General features: G+C 44.4%; 1 protein-coding gene across 4 annotated transcripts in view; it reads left to right on the top strand.

The window, feature by feature from the left end:
• LOC147312090 (partitioning defective 3 homolog B-like) overlaps positions 1 to 16376 on the top strand; it is a 219468-nt gene that overhangs the window by 185096 nt on the left and 17996 nt on the right. For all 4 annotated transcript variants that reach the window (XM_086267748.1, XM_086267747.1, XM_086267746.1 and 1 more), the window contains one exon: positions 12735 to 12811. In XM_086267748.1, coding sequence (XP_086123874.1) covers positions 12735 to 12811 — 77 coding nt within the window. The remainder of the gene's footprint in view (positions 1 to 12734; positions 12812 to 16376) is intronic.

Here is a 16376-nt window from a genome sequence, read left to right as displayed (position 1 = left end):
ACCCTAGTGCTGTAGCTTGGCTGAAAGACTGTGTTTAGTTGCAGAGTGCAGCTGATTTTACAACAACACCACAACAATAACAGACGGTGTCAAACAGTCAGAAAGCCGACTGATAAAATTTGTTGTCTTGGCTGCAGAGCTGAAGGGAATAGCCCAGCATCAGTAGTGTCGCAGTCACAAGGCCCATCATCAGTACAGATGGAGACGTTAGCTAGCTAACAGTCACACAGGCCTAGAGACCAGTCTGCAACTATCTGGCAACCACCAGCCATTAAGGGGGAAAAACGGGTTGTCCCCAGCAAGTTGCGATTGCTAAAGCCCCATGCACAGGTGGTCCTACTAACCACAGGTCACCGAGGAAACCTATATAGTCAGCAACAAGTTGGCAAGTGGTTGCTGGAGGTTGCTGGATTGAATTTGGATGCAAACAGTATATGGTGCTGTACCAAAAACTTGTGTTTGCTTTGGCGGCTAGCAGGTTGGAGCGCTCGGTTGTAGTTTGTGTGGAAGATTTGTCTGCAACTTGTCTGCAAACTACTCGCCATCCACTGTGAAGTAACACACCGGAGTAGTGAATGGCCGGGGTCTGCATATTCTATGTAAACTGTGACTGTCCACTTCAATCTGCATGTGACCGAAACGATCATAAGGAGGTTTTTGCACCAACAAAATTCCCAGCAACCTCCGGCAACCAGTTGCCAGCCGGAGAGTACACATCTCAAAGTTCTGCAGCTAGCATGTCAAACACAGCAGTCGTTATTTAGTGCACAACAGTGTTTGCACCACACGTTTTACATAGTGTACCACGGGAATCACGGTTAAGAAAGTTCTGGTGTTTTTGGACTATTCCTGGTTAAACCTAACACGGCTCAGTCCCCATAAGTACTGACTGTAAACTCAGTAACATTCCAGTGTGTCTTCATGCTCGTCGTAATCTGAGTGACCTCCTCGTTTTCATTTATTAATTTACAACTAATTTATCATTGACTTGGTCTGCTATTCTCCCTTCAAGGTTTCACTGTAACGTCCTGCTGCTTCCACACATGTTCTTCAGAGAGAACGTGTTATTCACAAAGTCACAGGAGCTCTTAGGAAACATAAACACATTGTAGGTGATTGCAAACAAATAACTAATGTCATTTTTCCCTTCTCCAAAGTTAGAGAAACACAATCCTTTTCCCTCCCACACAGGTTAATATTGACCTACCTTCAACTTTTTTATTAAGTAGCAGAGTAAGCTAATCCAGAGGAAATGAGAGGTGGAGGTTAGCCGCCAAGGATTAGTCCGGTCCCAAGACATCAAAAGTCCCATTCCCACCCAGGAGATAATCATAGCCACATTAGCCAGGAAATTAAGTCGCTGCTTTAAGGGGGTTTCTAATCCCCGTCTCGCTCTCTCCTTACATTTCTCGATCTTTCCCACATGTCCTACTTTATCTAGTCCTGTCTCTGCCCATCCCCCATCAGCTACACCTGGACTCGAGCTACATCGTGGTCAGTCTGCACAGCCGTCTCTGTTTCTGCTGTTTGATGGATGACTTTTCTTGTACTGAGAGTAATATGTGACCTTTCAGCAGGGTCGGAGCTTTCAGACAAATTGAAAAGTGTTCTGTGATGTTTTTCATGTCTTTGTCTGAATTTTAAGAATTTCAAGTGGACAATATCCAGGGAAGTGCCTGGAAAATAAAGGATCATCCTCTCATCTCATGAGCCCAATCCTGAGGCCATGAGAAGTGGGCAGAGCTCTAGTAGACTTAAAATTGTGTCTTACTCAGTTTCTGCAGGAAATTGGCTTTTAGAAAAGAGAACGGTTCTCTGGGGTCATAGGTCAGAAAGGTCTTAAGGTTTAAATACTTAAGAGTTATGTGAATTTGCATGCCTAAGACTCTCAGAAAGAACAAGTCACCGCTTCCTCTGCCTGTTTGTTCGTACATATCTGTTCATGGATTCAGCTCCACAGTCTCAAATAAAAGTGGATTCCTGCCTCCATCTCAAGCATGTCGTCCAGCACAAAAGCAAATATTGCCCCCATTCTCCACACTTCTTTGTCCATATTCACCCGTCTGCGTGTGCTCACTCATACAGATCAGATGTGCACATAAACAGACCATGTATGAAAACGGCAAACTGTGAGTACCTGATTACAATGAACACATATCAGTGAAACACTTTCATGCTTAAGGATTTCAAAGATTTCATCACTTTAACTAAAAAGATTAAAGTGATTAATTTCAAAAGATCTCAAAATCTCATCACATTTTAATTTAAGTGTGAAGAGGTCAGAATTTTCATGGAATTAGAATGAAAAAGAAAAACATTAGAAAAATCAGAAGGAGCTGACAGACTTCATGGCCATCACCGTGCGACTGGAACCAATCATCTGAAAGACGAACTGAGCGTGTGCGAGAGGCAGAAAGAAAAAGTGCCACTTTCATCCTATTACAACTCCATCTAACCTGCCACTGTGGCCACCTGCTCCCACTGTCACACAATCATAATCGCACGCACACACACACACACACACACACACACACACACAGGCGTATTTCCAGCCCTGTATTCAGGTTCTCTCTCGCACACAGCAGAAATATGCCTGTGCTGCTCTTATGTGCTTATGCTCTTATGCTAAGTCTTGCTCCTGATATCATGGAGAAATAAATAAATAATATGAAAATCCACAAACACACAGCCAGCAGAGATTTTCCTACCTAAGGCACTGACATTGTAAAAAAACGGCAGCGCAGGTAAAAATTTCCTCCGCTCTCATCTTTACTGTCTCCGGCTTCTCCTCGCTCCCATCATTCGCACTTCTCCGTCAGGTAAATTGTTTCCCCTTTAACCCCTACCTTTTTTCACTCCCCCGTGCTTCCACTCTCTTAGTCTTCCTTGGAATTCACCTTCCTTTGTTCCCGCTAATCCTCAAAGGGGAACTTTTTTTAAGTCGGGAAGTTTGAGCAGAGAGGAGGAGACGCAGAAGGAGAGTGGGGAGTAGAGGTAGAGGGATATTCTATCTGGGTGGCAAGGAGGGGGGCTTAAAGGAAACCAAATTATCTCCCTTAACTTTGTAGGCTCCTCATCTCCTCATCCTTGTCTCTGTCCCTGTGTATATGGCATCGCCCTCCACTCTTCCTTCCTCTCTTTCTGCTCTCTTATCGACTCCCCACCTTGCACTTTCAAGGACGAGCTTAACTGTTAAGAACACTAAGGACAGGATAAATGTGTGTGGCACTTCTAGCTATTATTTTTTTATTAAAGTATATATAGTATGTATCTATTTCATTGCATGGGTGTGCACGCGTATGGTACACACACACACACACACACACACACACACACACACACACATGCATGAATATTCTGTGTATGTGAGTGTTTTATGTGAATTTCTCCAAAGGCTCTGCAGCAGAGACTAATCCTATCCTCTCTGCTATCGCCTTACCTTCCCTCTTACTATCATTTATTTATCCTCATCTCTCTCCATCACACACACACACACACACACACACACACACACACACACACACACACTGCTTCCCTTCTCTCGCTCTCTTCTGTATCCATCCTCACTTTCCTCGGCTTCTTCTCCTAAATACACACAAACCCACAGAAATAGCTGCATGTTGAACTGAAAAAGCTCCTATTTCAGTTTCTTTTTTTCTTCTTGTCATTAAGTTTGTGCAGGTGTGTGTTTTTGTCTGTGTGCATTCTTACTCTATTCTTTACAAAAATACATAACGTGGACTCATTTCCTGTTCAGGAAAAACAGCTGTCCAATTAAAAAGCGAGTGAATGAGTTACACCAACACAATCTCCTCTCATCACACCTTTCACACACTGGAGAACGTCCAGGGCAGAGTCCTGCATGAGGTAACCAGAAAGTAGCAGCTTGGTCCAGAAGTGCACATGAAGATGAATTTGAAGGATGGGCAAATTATAAGCTGGGTAAGGTTTTGATCTGTTTGGGGAGACGGTTGATTACGTCCCGCCATCATAAACTGTACCAGAACTAAAATCCAATAATTCATGTCTATGAAAGACCACTTCTTTGTAGGTTCCCGTCAGTGTTGGCAGGAGTTGTATTTGTGCCCTGTCTGCCTGTGCGTTCGTGTGCGTGTTGCTTTGTGCCTGCTGAAAGTTTGCTGGGATGCCACCAGCTTGATAACTTTTAAATGCCATTTAACGAGAAGAGGTTTTAATGTGATTGATGGGTCTAAGTACTGATATGCATACAAACACGCGCGCAAATCAAATGCCGTCTCCTCCATCCCGTTTATGCACCTACACCACATAAACGGGATGATTTGCATTAAGTAGTATTAATAGCTGTATTGGCGAAGGCGCTCTAAGCTGTGAGCTTTGGGGAAAATTGACCTTCTGTGTCTTAATTGTACCAGAGGCTCAACAGCGCTGTGACATTTAACTGTGCTCCAGTCTTAATTCTTAGCGCTTTATTCTAGTGCATTGCTGACATTTCAGTAGGAAGAGGTCTGAGAATAAAGATGCTTGGCGCGTCTTTGGTGTTGTAAACAAATAAGCGCATTTGCCCTGATTATTTTATTCTCTCGCTATCTTCCTCCGCCTTGGTTGCAGTTGAGTCTGAGACTTTCAGATTTGTTGTCTGTCACCCTCTCGCTTTCGGCTGTCGCTCACACCCTGCAAAGTCCGGCGAGATTTTACAGCCCAATAACACAAAGTGACCAGTGTGCGTCTGCAGGAGGCTTCCTGCGGCTGGTGATCAATAGCAGTGACTCAGCAGAATTTGCATTCTGCTTCTTAAACACTCAGTCGCTGGTTTTAAGACTAATTGAACACAGCGTGATGTTCATGATATAAAGTTTGGTCCCCATTAGAGTCAGACAGAAAGAAAAAAGTGTCTCACGACAGTGACGTAAGCGAGTGCGACGTTCGTGACAACAGCTGTGTGCAGATCAACAATGGATCATATATCGAGTGCAGAGAGAGTATGAGCGTGCAGCGTTTAAAGCGTGGAAGTACTGACCTTACTTTGAGTTTGATTCCATAAAAAGTGACAAAAACATTAGTGTCCGCTGTGCGTGGGAAGAAAACTTCTTTTTACAGCGAAAAAACCCCTAAACATCCAAACAAGCACCGAGTAGCTACGACGTGATGGGAAACTCACAGAGAAACTCGCGGATTCTTCCACTGACCGCGGCACACCTGCACCAGGGTAAACCTCCGCCTGCCCCACTCCTGCTTTACAGGTGAAAATAGAGCAACAGGACCGCTGAGTCTGTGACTTTATTTATTTTCTGCTGTGTTTTACTTGCATCTATTTGAAAGACTGAGTGTAAACACAAAAAATATTTTATTTTATGTGCTGGAATGTGCAGAAAATAGGTTTACATGTTAAACTAATTTCTTCCAGTCAGAGAATGTTGCATATAATTTAATCTTTGCTTGATGCATAAAGTTAAAAGATTAAAACTAATAAAACAAGTTTTAAAAAGAGACTTTTCCATTTGATTACATTTTGTATGATGGATTATGCAGAAAAAGTAGAATTGGGCTGAAAGATCTATCGCTTTATCACCTACTCAGGTTGTAAATCGTGTTTTTAAAAAGTAACTAAGTAATTAATTACTTTTGAAAATAAGTAATCAGTAAAGTAACGGGATTACTTTTTTGGGGAAGTAATCAGTAATTAGTTACTGATTACTTTTTTCAAGTAACTTGACCAACACTGGTCACGAGTCCCTAATCGATGGCTTAACATGCAGTCTGCAGTCTGAGCCGGATCGCAGCTGGGATGTGTGTTTGCTGTTTATTTCTTAGAAGTGTAACCAAATCAGGACATTTCCACAAATGTCTCTTTAATATCCAAAGTAATCCAGGTTAAGAGCTATAAGCTCAGCCAGTCTTCAGAGAACATTTCGTGCCGTTTGAATACGATTTGCTTTAATGCAGCTGACTCTGGCTCTGTGCAGTGTCTCCTGTGAGGTCAACATATTAGAAGAATGATGAACTACGCCAGGACCTAATTTGAATACTTATTTGTGCGTGTGCACGCCTGCTCGCATTCACTTGCCTGTGAATGTGAACAGGCGCGGTCTCGTGAGTGTGCTTGTCGACTCTTTCCTTTAGTGCTACTTTGTTAAGAGGCTGTAGTAATTAGCCTGAGAAAACGGATGGCTTTTTGCCAGCAGCCGCAATTACTGCTTTCTCTAGAATGAATGGATGGGTAAATGGACGGAGGGAGGACGGTATACAGTATTAAATGAACAAATGGAGATTTACTGAATAAATAAAAAACGGGAATGGTGTGATGGAGAACAGCTCTGAATGAACAGAGGGAAGCATGCGTGGATGGATAGAGGGTGGAGGGAGGAAAGGCGAACGGCCCATTTTACCACCCGAGTGATGGTGGGTGGCAATCACAGGTCATTACACGGAGCCGGGAATGGCACGGAACGAACTCGATTTAATTTGAGTTTCAAAAGAAAATGGAAAAGAAAAAAATTACAGACTGATGCAAAGATTATTTTTTAAAAAGATGTCTTTGTGTAGGGTGCTATTTAAAAATCAGAAGCATAAATTACAGAGGACATGATGTGTGATTGTGTCCTCCTCTGTGCAAACTAATGGATATATTTAGTCATGTCGTGCTGGAAATAACACCATCACACCTGAGCGAAAGCTGGAGGAATCCTAAAAGATTTCAAAAAGTGAGCCGAGTGTTGTTGGCTTTGTATGGATACCATATTTTTTGAGGGAAAGGTAACATGTTTTTAATCGCATTCATTTCCAGTTGATCCTGCTTAAAGGGATGCCCAAGTTTTCTCATTGACAGCTGAATCTGGCTACAGCTGATCCCAGGTAAACACAGGGTCCGCTGCACATCCGTCTGCACGGCTTCCAACGATTAGCGCCTTCTTCTGGGTGGCGTTCATTCGTGCATCTTATCTGCAAATGGTGCAGCGCGGTGTATTTCCATCGAGTGGAGAGCCAGCTTCCCTGCTGCTGGCCAGCACTCAGCTCTGTGGAGATTTTGTAAATCTTTGACTTTGGGCGAGTGGACATTGAGCTGACTTGACTTGATGGTGCTGCTCATATTTCTGGAACTCCATCTAAGATATTTGAACTCTTGATGGGGCAGCTGGCGGTCGCCTGTTCCTGGGTACAAGCGGTGCATGGAGTGCAGTGGTAAAAGGGCTGATCCATGATGGATCCCAATGTGGATGGTGCAAGAGGCCCCTGCTGGGTCTGTATGAGGCTGCTGACATTGCGGTAGAACAGTTGGACCCATTGGACGTAGACTTCAGGGACGCTGTAGGCTTGTCAGATGAGCTTATGCAGTATCCGGTATTTTCCAAAGATTTTCTCCAAACCCAGAAATGCCATATGGACAGGCAGTGAGGCAGTCTCACTAGCTGTTAGTCCAGGCACAGGTTAGCACATGTACTAAATACCAGCCAAGAAGGGTTTTTCTAGTTTGGCTAACTCACAGAATAATAGCAGATCCTGGTCTTAAGTATGAACAAAGGAAGACAGAAAGAAGGTAATCGTTGAACATTTTGTGTCGTGATGGGAGTGTTGTGGGAATCTCTGGCTCGTGTTATGTTTCCTCATTAAAAAGCTGATGTGTAAACAGTGAAAACAGGAGTTTAAGTTCAGACACATTTTTAATGCGTGAATTCACCAGAGACGTCATTAACATGGCATGATGCACATCAGGGGGATAGCTCTCTCACAGACACTCCAACATACAGATGTGTGCACGCACTAGGCTTAGCGGCTGTGACAGAGAGAGGAGGCACAGAGAGCTGTGTTTTAATTGAGTCAGCCGAAAGTGCTGGCTGAGCAGAACGATATGACTGATACGGATTAGAACCAGCCTCCCTTATTCATCGATTTCTGCAGGGGTGGGAGTCAGAGTGGGGAGTGGACAGAAGACAAAAAGGGAGTAAAATCTTTGTCTATTGATTTACAGAAGGAGAAAATGACAGTGGAAGTTAAAGAAAGACATGTGGCTCCAGATACAGACACGTTCTAGCAAAAGCAGGTTTCAAGTTAGAAGAAAAGAGTTGATAAGTTGAGAAATGATGGCTGTATTATAAAAAGAGTAGGAGCCAGATGTAGGCTGCAGTAGGAGGAAAGAGCTTAAGAGTTTGGATGGGATCTATCTGTACTCACAGGTCCACTTTATTTCACTTAAGGGGAACAGTTAATGAAAGATGAGGTGTGGACAGGGAGGGAATGGTGAGCACGGATTGGGGGGGGGGGGGGTTGTAAAAAGTCTGATGTGGGGCCGGTGATGAAGGAGTTTAGAAGAAGATAACACGAGGGGGAAGAAAGAGACACTTCACATTTGGACTAAGTGGACTCGTTTAAGCAGATGCATCTACCAAATACTCCACGTCGATCTAAATCCCTCTGAAATCCTCGAGACAGCTCGAGTAAAGAGATGGTGTGTGTGTGTGTGTGTGTGTGTGTGTGTGTGTGTGTGTGTGTGTGTGTGTGTGTGTGTGTGGGGAAAAGGGAGATAGAAGGAACAAGTCTGTGAGGGTGTGTCAGTGCTGAAAGTGATTGGGTGGTGTGTTTTATGGGTAGATTGAAGGGTCTGTTAAAAAGAGAGAGATGAGCCCTTGTCTCTCTCTCAGTGTGTGTGTGTGTGTGTGTGTGTGTGTGTGTGTGTCTTCTCCCTCTCCCTTCTGTATCAGTCTCTTCTGCTTGATTTCCGCGCACTCCTCTCTGCCTCTCCTCTGCTCGCTATGCCGTGAAATGGTTTTTCGCTAGACCATTACCCCAACCAGTGCGCTCCACTCCTGCCACAGCCCTCCACGAGTGAGAGGGAGTGTGTTTAAATGTGTGCGCGCTCCTTCAGAGGAAGGAAGGGTGTGTGTTTGGCTGCGTGCATGTGAGAGATTACATTACACAGAAGCTGTGCTGGAAGAGAAAGATTGTGTATGTTTTGTTTATGTGTGTGGAAAACGTTGTGTGTGTGGGGGGGGAATAGAGGTGTGTACAGTGTGTTACACTACCTCAGCTGTCGTAGTGTTTGCCCTGCAGTCTTGTCACAGTTGTCTACTAACGTCTAGCTTTCTGTGTCTTACAGTCACAGACACACTAATACTGACAGCTTTAGTCTTTTCCAGTGAGTCAGTTCACAAACTAACTCCGGGCTCTTCTTTCTCTGTCAGATTTGCTGTTATAAGCATATTTTGGTAGCTTTCCACCTCCTCCCTCAGCCACACAGGCCCGGAGACCAGCGGGCGACCCTCCTTATGATTACTGTAGTTGCTACACAGTTGCCACGGTTACCCGTAGTTTGTATCAAAGACACGGCTGAAATGTGTTGGTTACAGTTTCAAGGCGAAGCTTTTAATTTGTAATAAAAGGTCACAAATTCAACAACAGCTTAAAAAGGAGAACAGTAAACGGCCAAGTTTGCTTTTTTATTTATTGCATTTTTCACAGTTTTGGTGAAGAGTAGTCGCGCCTCTTTGCAATCGAGGCAGCGTCTTTCATGCATGGCACAGGTGACCGCGGTACCTGGTTGCTACGGCTGCATCCATAGACTGTATTGGTTCACACATGCATGCTAATTAGAGATTAGTCTTCCTCTTTCAGCCGATCTGCTGTGGCGACCTCCCTTTAGAGGTCGCCACAGCAGATCTGCCTCCACCTCAGTCTGTCTTCCTGTCACGCCAACCCGCTCCTTGTCCTCCTCTGTGATGTTTTCCTCCAGCCTGGCAGCTCCATCTTCATCATCCACTCTCATCTCCAACCTCCTGCTTTTCCTTCTCACTCACTCCCACCACATCTTCCTTTTTTCTCTTCTGTTAACTTCAGTCCACAGTAGCAGCGTTTCCTCCGGCACTCGTTTGGCTCACAGCACCAGAAGTGGTCGTTGTTAACCCGGGTCCTGACCTATCTGGTATTGAAGTGTCGTTCTTTATGATCCACATGTTTGATTTGGCAAAGATTTCACTCTGGGTGACACAACTCCAGCTTGGGACCGGCACTGGGAGTGCACCATGTGTTTGTGGCTGGGTTGCTAATTACAGATAAGTAAAGTAAAGGAAGTTGATTCTCCAAAAGTGGAGCACAGAGTTCTCACATGGGCCATTTGTAGAATGAACCTCACAGCACACCATATCATTCATCCAGTAACTGCATTAAAGGAGAAAAGAAGATGGTGCAGACAGCAAACGCAGTCTCAGCATCCAGCTCACCTGAAATAGATGAAGTTAGGAAGCTTTGACTCTGCTGCGTGAGTGACTGAAGCCCAGCAGACAGCTTGGTGAATGGAGCTCAGCCTGTTGTCTTTAATGGATATTAGAGTTATTTTCTAATTCAACACTGTGGCCAGTTATACTCTGGCACTGGGAGATGGACACTCTGGTGTTTTCATTTGATTTATAAATAATAATAATAACAGTAATAATACCACCTTTGTAGAAGTTTGCTTCCACTCCATGACCGTGCCCTTTTTCCTCTCCCTTACTCATCTCTCACCTCAGCCTCCAGGAGCTGATGCAGTGTTTCACCCTCACCTGTCTCTAGTTTCCTCTTTAACGTCTTGTTTAAATCGTGTCTTTAATGTCCCTTTCACCTCTCCAGTCTGTCGCCCTCATCTTCACCCCATTCGCTCCCTTGTTTTATAATTCACCTCTCATCTCGGCCCCCTCCCCTTTCGCCACCGCTCAATGGCTTCATAATATCACTCCCCCTCTCTATATCACACTTGCCTACTCTCTAACTCATTTACTTCTCATTCGCTCTATCTCTCTTTCCACCTTTCTTCTCCTCCTAATGCCTTTTCATTCTTTTGCTCCACCTCTCTATTCCCTCTTAATATCCCGCTGTCTCTCTACCTGAGATATTGAAGCTATAAAGACAGGTGTTCAAAAAGAAAGCCGGGCCAGCAAATCTGTTTTATATGCCTTCTGGCATCATTCCCTGGAATGCAGAAAGAAGAGAGGCAGAGAAAAAGAAGAAAAGGCTGCGGTCTGTAATATCTAATTCTGGGCTCCACGAGGAGAAAAGAAGAACCTAGTTTTCTATAAAACCTTTTGTCTCCATCACTTGGGACGTACACATTTAATTCACCCTCATTCTGTTATGCTGTTTTTGGTATAAAGCCTCTTATTCGTTCTTTCACTGTGTGGGAACGGGCTGTACACCCTACTGTAACAAAATATTATGGCTTCGAAATGTGCACATGATGTACAGTAATGTCTCGTCAGCGGCGCAGTAATGGTTACGGGTTACGCAATTTTATCCAATGGAAATGTGAATTATTCACAAAAGCTGAATTTTACAGGGGTGAAGGTGATTTAGACGACATGTTCAACATTACACACACAGGAGGAGCTCCTTCTTTTTATTAATGCTAAACGCTTTCTTACCTCACACAACAGCATCCAGGCTGCTGACGGAGACCAAGTGCATATGGTTGTGTGTGAGTGTGTATTCATATCTTTGTGGGGACCAAAAATTGGAAGTTTACTATACTTGTGGGGACCAACAGCCCTAATGGGGACCCACAAGTTTGAAGGCGTTTTTGAGACTCAAAATGTGGTTTTAGTGTCAGGGTTACAATTGGGTTATGGTTAGGTTCAGGGTAAGGGTCAGGGTTAGGCATTTATTTCTGATGGTTAGGGTAAGGGGCTAGGGAAATATTATGTCAGCTAAATGTCCCCACAAGATATGAATAACCAACGTGTGTGTGTGTGTGTGTGTGTGTGTGTGTGTGTGTGTGTGTGTGTGTGTGTGTGTGTGTGTGTGTGTGTGTGTGTGTGTGTGTGTGTGTATTAATATCTTTGTGGGAGCCAAAACTTGAAAGTTTACTATACTTGTGGGAACAAACAGCCCATATGGGGACCAAAATCCTGGTCCCCCACAAGTTTGAATATATTTTTGAGACTCAAGTGTCAGTGTTACAATTGGGTCATGGTTTGGTTTAGGGTCAGGGTTAGGCATTCATTTTCATGGTTTGGGGCTTGGGAAAGCATTATGTCAATAAGATGTCCCCACAAGATATGAATAACCGGCGTGTGTGTGTGTGTGTGTGTGTGTGTGTGTGTGTGCGTGCGTGCGTGCGTGCGTGCGTGTGTGTGTGTGTGTGTGTGTGTGTGTGGACTTTTGGGGTTTAGTCGGCTCGTTTTAGGAGCGCCCCGGCAGCTGGAATATACCCACAGAATAGACTGGGATAATCTCTGAAGGAGCGTGTGTGTGTGTGTGTGTGTGTGTGTGTGTGTGTGTGTGTGTGTGTGTGTGTGTGTGGTTAACAGGCAAAAATAGAGGAATGGGAATAAGTGGCGGAAGAAAAAATGAGATGTGCGAGTTACAGAGAGAGCCAGTGAGATGAGGAAACAGGAGATTGAACTGTCAGCAGCTTGACTTAAGCTTTTTCCTTTTTTTCCCCAGTATGGAGATGAGATGCGACTGTGTGTGATTTTGACTGTGTGTGCGTGTGCATGAGCTAGACAACTCCATCCTGTTTTGAAGTAACCTAATCTAGGATGGAGACCTCCCTCCCACCCCCCGAAAACCTCAGAAGACCGAAACTCTAAATCCCTAATAACTGGCCTTTGTCGATCCTAAATTACCCCTGTGTCACAAACACACACACATGCAAAGAAAGTGCGCTTTGCACATGCTTAGACTCGCAGTTTAGTTGTATGTAAGGAAAGACTCCTGCCAGTTTTACATGAACGATATCCAGACTTGGTCACTGAAGGCTTTGCCACCCGTTTGCTTTTGTTCGCCAGGTGCCGGGCAGAGGGGCAGATCACCGTCTGACACCACGCTATGAAGAGGTGGAACGCCAGTATGCCTCCTTACCGAGGTACAGCATCTTCTCCTTCATTTGTATGAACATCACTGCTGCGTGTTCTGCTGTCCTTCTTTTCTCTTCCTGTAATTAAGCCATTCGTCTCTGGGGGCTGTGCCTCAGCCAGGACCTCACCTTCCCCCTTCCCCTGGGAAAACAAGCTGTGTACAGGCTTGGAAACCGATCTGCTCCCCCTTCAAACTGCTGTTACTTCAGCATGTGCTCGGAGGCTTTTCGAGAGCCTGCGATGTGTCGGGGGTTTAGTGAGCTAGCTGTTGGGCCACTTCTACAGCTTTCTATGAAATTTCACATTAAATTTTAAGAAGATTTAAGAAAATAGTTTTGTGTGTTATTAGCGACCTGAAGTGTTAGACTTCAGTTTTCCTTCTGGCCGCAGAAAACTTTGCTCACGTTTAAAACAGGGAAACATAAACACTCAACTGTGCTTTATTATATTACTCTGCATTTTGTTGTTTTGCTCCCTGGACAGCATGAAATATTGCTAACATTAGCCAACAGCAAGAACAATAGCAGCTCCCCGAGTATATTCATCAATTCTTGAAAGATTATTTCCATTTATTTCTCATTATGTGTTTTCTGATTCACTCAGATATCCTGCTGCCCCTGGAAGGCCGCAGTTGTGCAAAAGTATAATTTGCTGGGAGCATGTACGAAGGCGCAGCTGTTCGCTGGCTATTTAAACACGTTAACCTCAATGTGAAACACAATCACAGCTAAACTACATTCTCCGGCTATCATCAGTCACTACCGGTTTTCAGCATCTTATTTTTTATTTGCCGCTTTCTCTTTCAGGAAGGCCTCAGCTTTAATTCTCCCCTCTTTCTTCGCTCCTTCGCTATCTTAACATTTTATTTTTCCCCAGACTCTCCCCTCCCGGGACCTTCTCCCTCCCCTCCCGCTCATGTCTGATGTCTTACTCATCCACACGTACTTTATTCAGTGTCATTTTTTCTCATTGCTTTCCCGAGAGGAACAGCGCTGCAGTAATGTGTTTTAGCAGGCTGGGTATCAGTGTATCATAACCTCATCTCTAAATATAAAACTTTTTTTTAAAGTGAAAATGAAAGTGTAAACTTTGGCAGTAAAAACACAGACTAGTTGTTAGTAGCTCCTTCTAGCCTCTGACTACGACACCTCAGCAGACCAACAAATGTTCGTGGGGGGATGTTAGTCAGAGAAAGAGCGAGAGAGACGAGGTAAGCTAAGTGGAATGACAGAAGTTTAGAGCGTTTATAGTCGGGCTCCCACCCCTGTTAAAATACTGCAGGATGGCTATTTCACACCTCTTCTGTGTGTGTGTGTGTGTGTGTGTGTGTGTGTGTGTGTGTGTGTGTGTGTGTGTGTGTGTGTGTGTGGGTGATGACTTTGGCAGATGGAGGCGAGAACAGTGATGATAGTTTTGAGGTCTGGCTGTGGTATCTGAAAAAGCCTTGGGAAACTGGACACACACTCACTCACATACAGTACACCCCATCTCCGTTTGCACTCGCACACATGCGCCGTAATCCGTAAATACTGCGCCAATTTTACACGTACGCATCATGTTTGTAAGAGGCTGCGAGATACTTTTCATGGGAATGGCTCCAACAGTGTTCCAGCTTTCAGCGTGGTAACGATCCCAAGACCGTTTGACGGATTACTGCATCAGACGAACTACAGCGAGGACCTGGGGCTTTTGAGAAACCTTACAGTGACTCATGTGATAAAAATACATCTGGAAATTGGTCCAACCTGTTAAGTAAAGAATTGCTACATACATCTACATTTTTTTAAAGAAACATAAATGATCAGTTTCTAGTGTTTTGAGCAGATAAAGTAAAAAAACAGAAGCCCCAGCTGTTAATTAACCTGCTGTTTCTGGTCAGTTCCGTCACACATTGAAAAGCAGGGATTAAGAGTCACAGCAGGGTTTGGACATCGCAGCGCAGCCAGCGTTATTGTGACTGTGTGCAGTGAAGTTGGCTGGGGCTCAAAGTGGCAGTTAGATGCAGTCTGTGTGTGATAAGACAGTGAATTACTGCAACGAAGCTGCACAATATTGCACGTGTTGCATCCAGCCAGGACCTCGTAGAGCTGAGATTCAGAAATTCCTCCAGAAATTGTGACGTAGTTGTTGCAGGACGGCAGCACAGGTGCTCAGATCCCTCGCTTTCATATGGGAGTAAAACCAGTTGAACCGAGTCACAGAGGCGCGTCGTAGACGAGACACGCTCATCGATGTTAACCTGGTTGTATGATTTGAATCTGAATCCTTCTCTAATCTGTGACCCGAGCAGTTGCCTTGTAATCAAAAGCAGCTGCTGCAACCACTCGCAATCAGTCACCGACTCCAAAAAGCCACCCGTTTTTCCAAGCTGCACGGAGTGGGTCTTCTTTTACCCTAGTGTGCCTGAGCCTTTATTCGTTTTTACCCGTCCCTCTTATATCCATGGACTACATCACTGTGTGTATGAGTTCAGCTGTGCTCGGTATACATTAGTTTGTCTTCATGCTGCAGTGACAGATAAATAAACTGTCCCTCGTGTCTCCTGCTGAGTGCAGAGTTGCACATGCACAGCGGTGTTGTCCTTTCCGTGCTCAGGTAGCGATTAGCTTTGCTGCAGGTAGGTGGCGCTATATAAATCAAGCGTGCAGTTGCTCTGGCAGACCCCAGCAGAGTACCAGCTTCTACTGTGGGATTAGAAAATATAAAGAAACCATAGACAAGCATTAGATTTTACACTGATTTCTACTGATTTATGTGTCATGTTGCTACATGCAGTTAGCTACACACAAGCTAAGGAGAGCCATATTATCACAGGCTTGTTGATCGGTCACTGATTATGGCTAATCAGTTGGCCTTTTACATTCGTGTGAATCACCCCTTGCTCTTCCAGATCTCTCATGAAAGATTTCCAATATTGTATATTAAACCTCTCATATTTGAAGTCAACCTGAAAACGTTTCCCCTTTCAGAGGTTTAAGTCAGATAGAGGTGTGATTCTCTGCCTCAGCCTCTCCGTCTGCACTTCTTCCTCTGCTGTCACTTAACTTTAAAGATATTTCAGCGTCTAGAGAGGCCGAGATCATGTTTGGAAACTGCATCCTTGCTGCTGACCTTACGAAAACATATTATTTTGCGACTGTCCCAGAAATAGCTGACAGGCTGTGTGTATCTAATGTCTGCATTCCTGTATACCTGTGTGCATGTGTGGGTAGAGTCCAGAGAGCAGAGCGGCTGCTTATAAAGGTACTGTATGTGTGACTGAACATCAGTCAGCCGGAGCACTGAGTACATTATGTCAATGTGTGGGTGCGTGCGCTGTTAGACAGGATTTTGATGGCTCTAAAATTAAAACATGACCCAGCAGTGGATGATGTTTCCCTGCCTAAAGCGCAAACACTTTACCAAACAAGCTGTCAGCAAATGTCACTGCTTGAAATAGGAGGGGAGGCTGCTCGGGGTATTTTGTATATGTTGGTACTCCATAAAATTGTTCACTGTGATGATATTTACCAAAAGATAAACAGACTACAGCACTAATTAAACGTGCTTTTACTTCAAACGTGATCCATTCTC

Source organism: Aulonocara sp. 'chitande type north' Nkhata Bay, linkage group LG16, assembly GCF_057382095.1.
Source record: "Aulonocara sp. 'chitande type north' Nkhata Bay isolate Kocher_YH1m ecotype deep benthic linkage group LG16, A_spYH_male_GT1.1, whole genome shotgun sequence".
Lineage (NCBI taxonomy): Eukaryota > Metazoa > Chordata > Actinopteri > Cichliformes > Cichlidae > Aulonocara > Aulonocara sp. 'chitande type north' Nkhata Bay.
The sequence above is the reverse complement of the archived record's forward strand: the minus strand, read 5'-3'. Positions and strand labels throughout refer to the sequence as shown.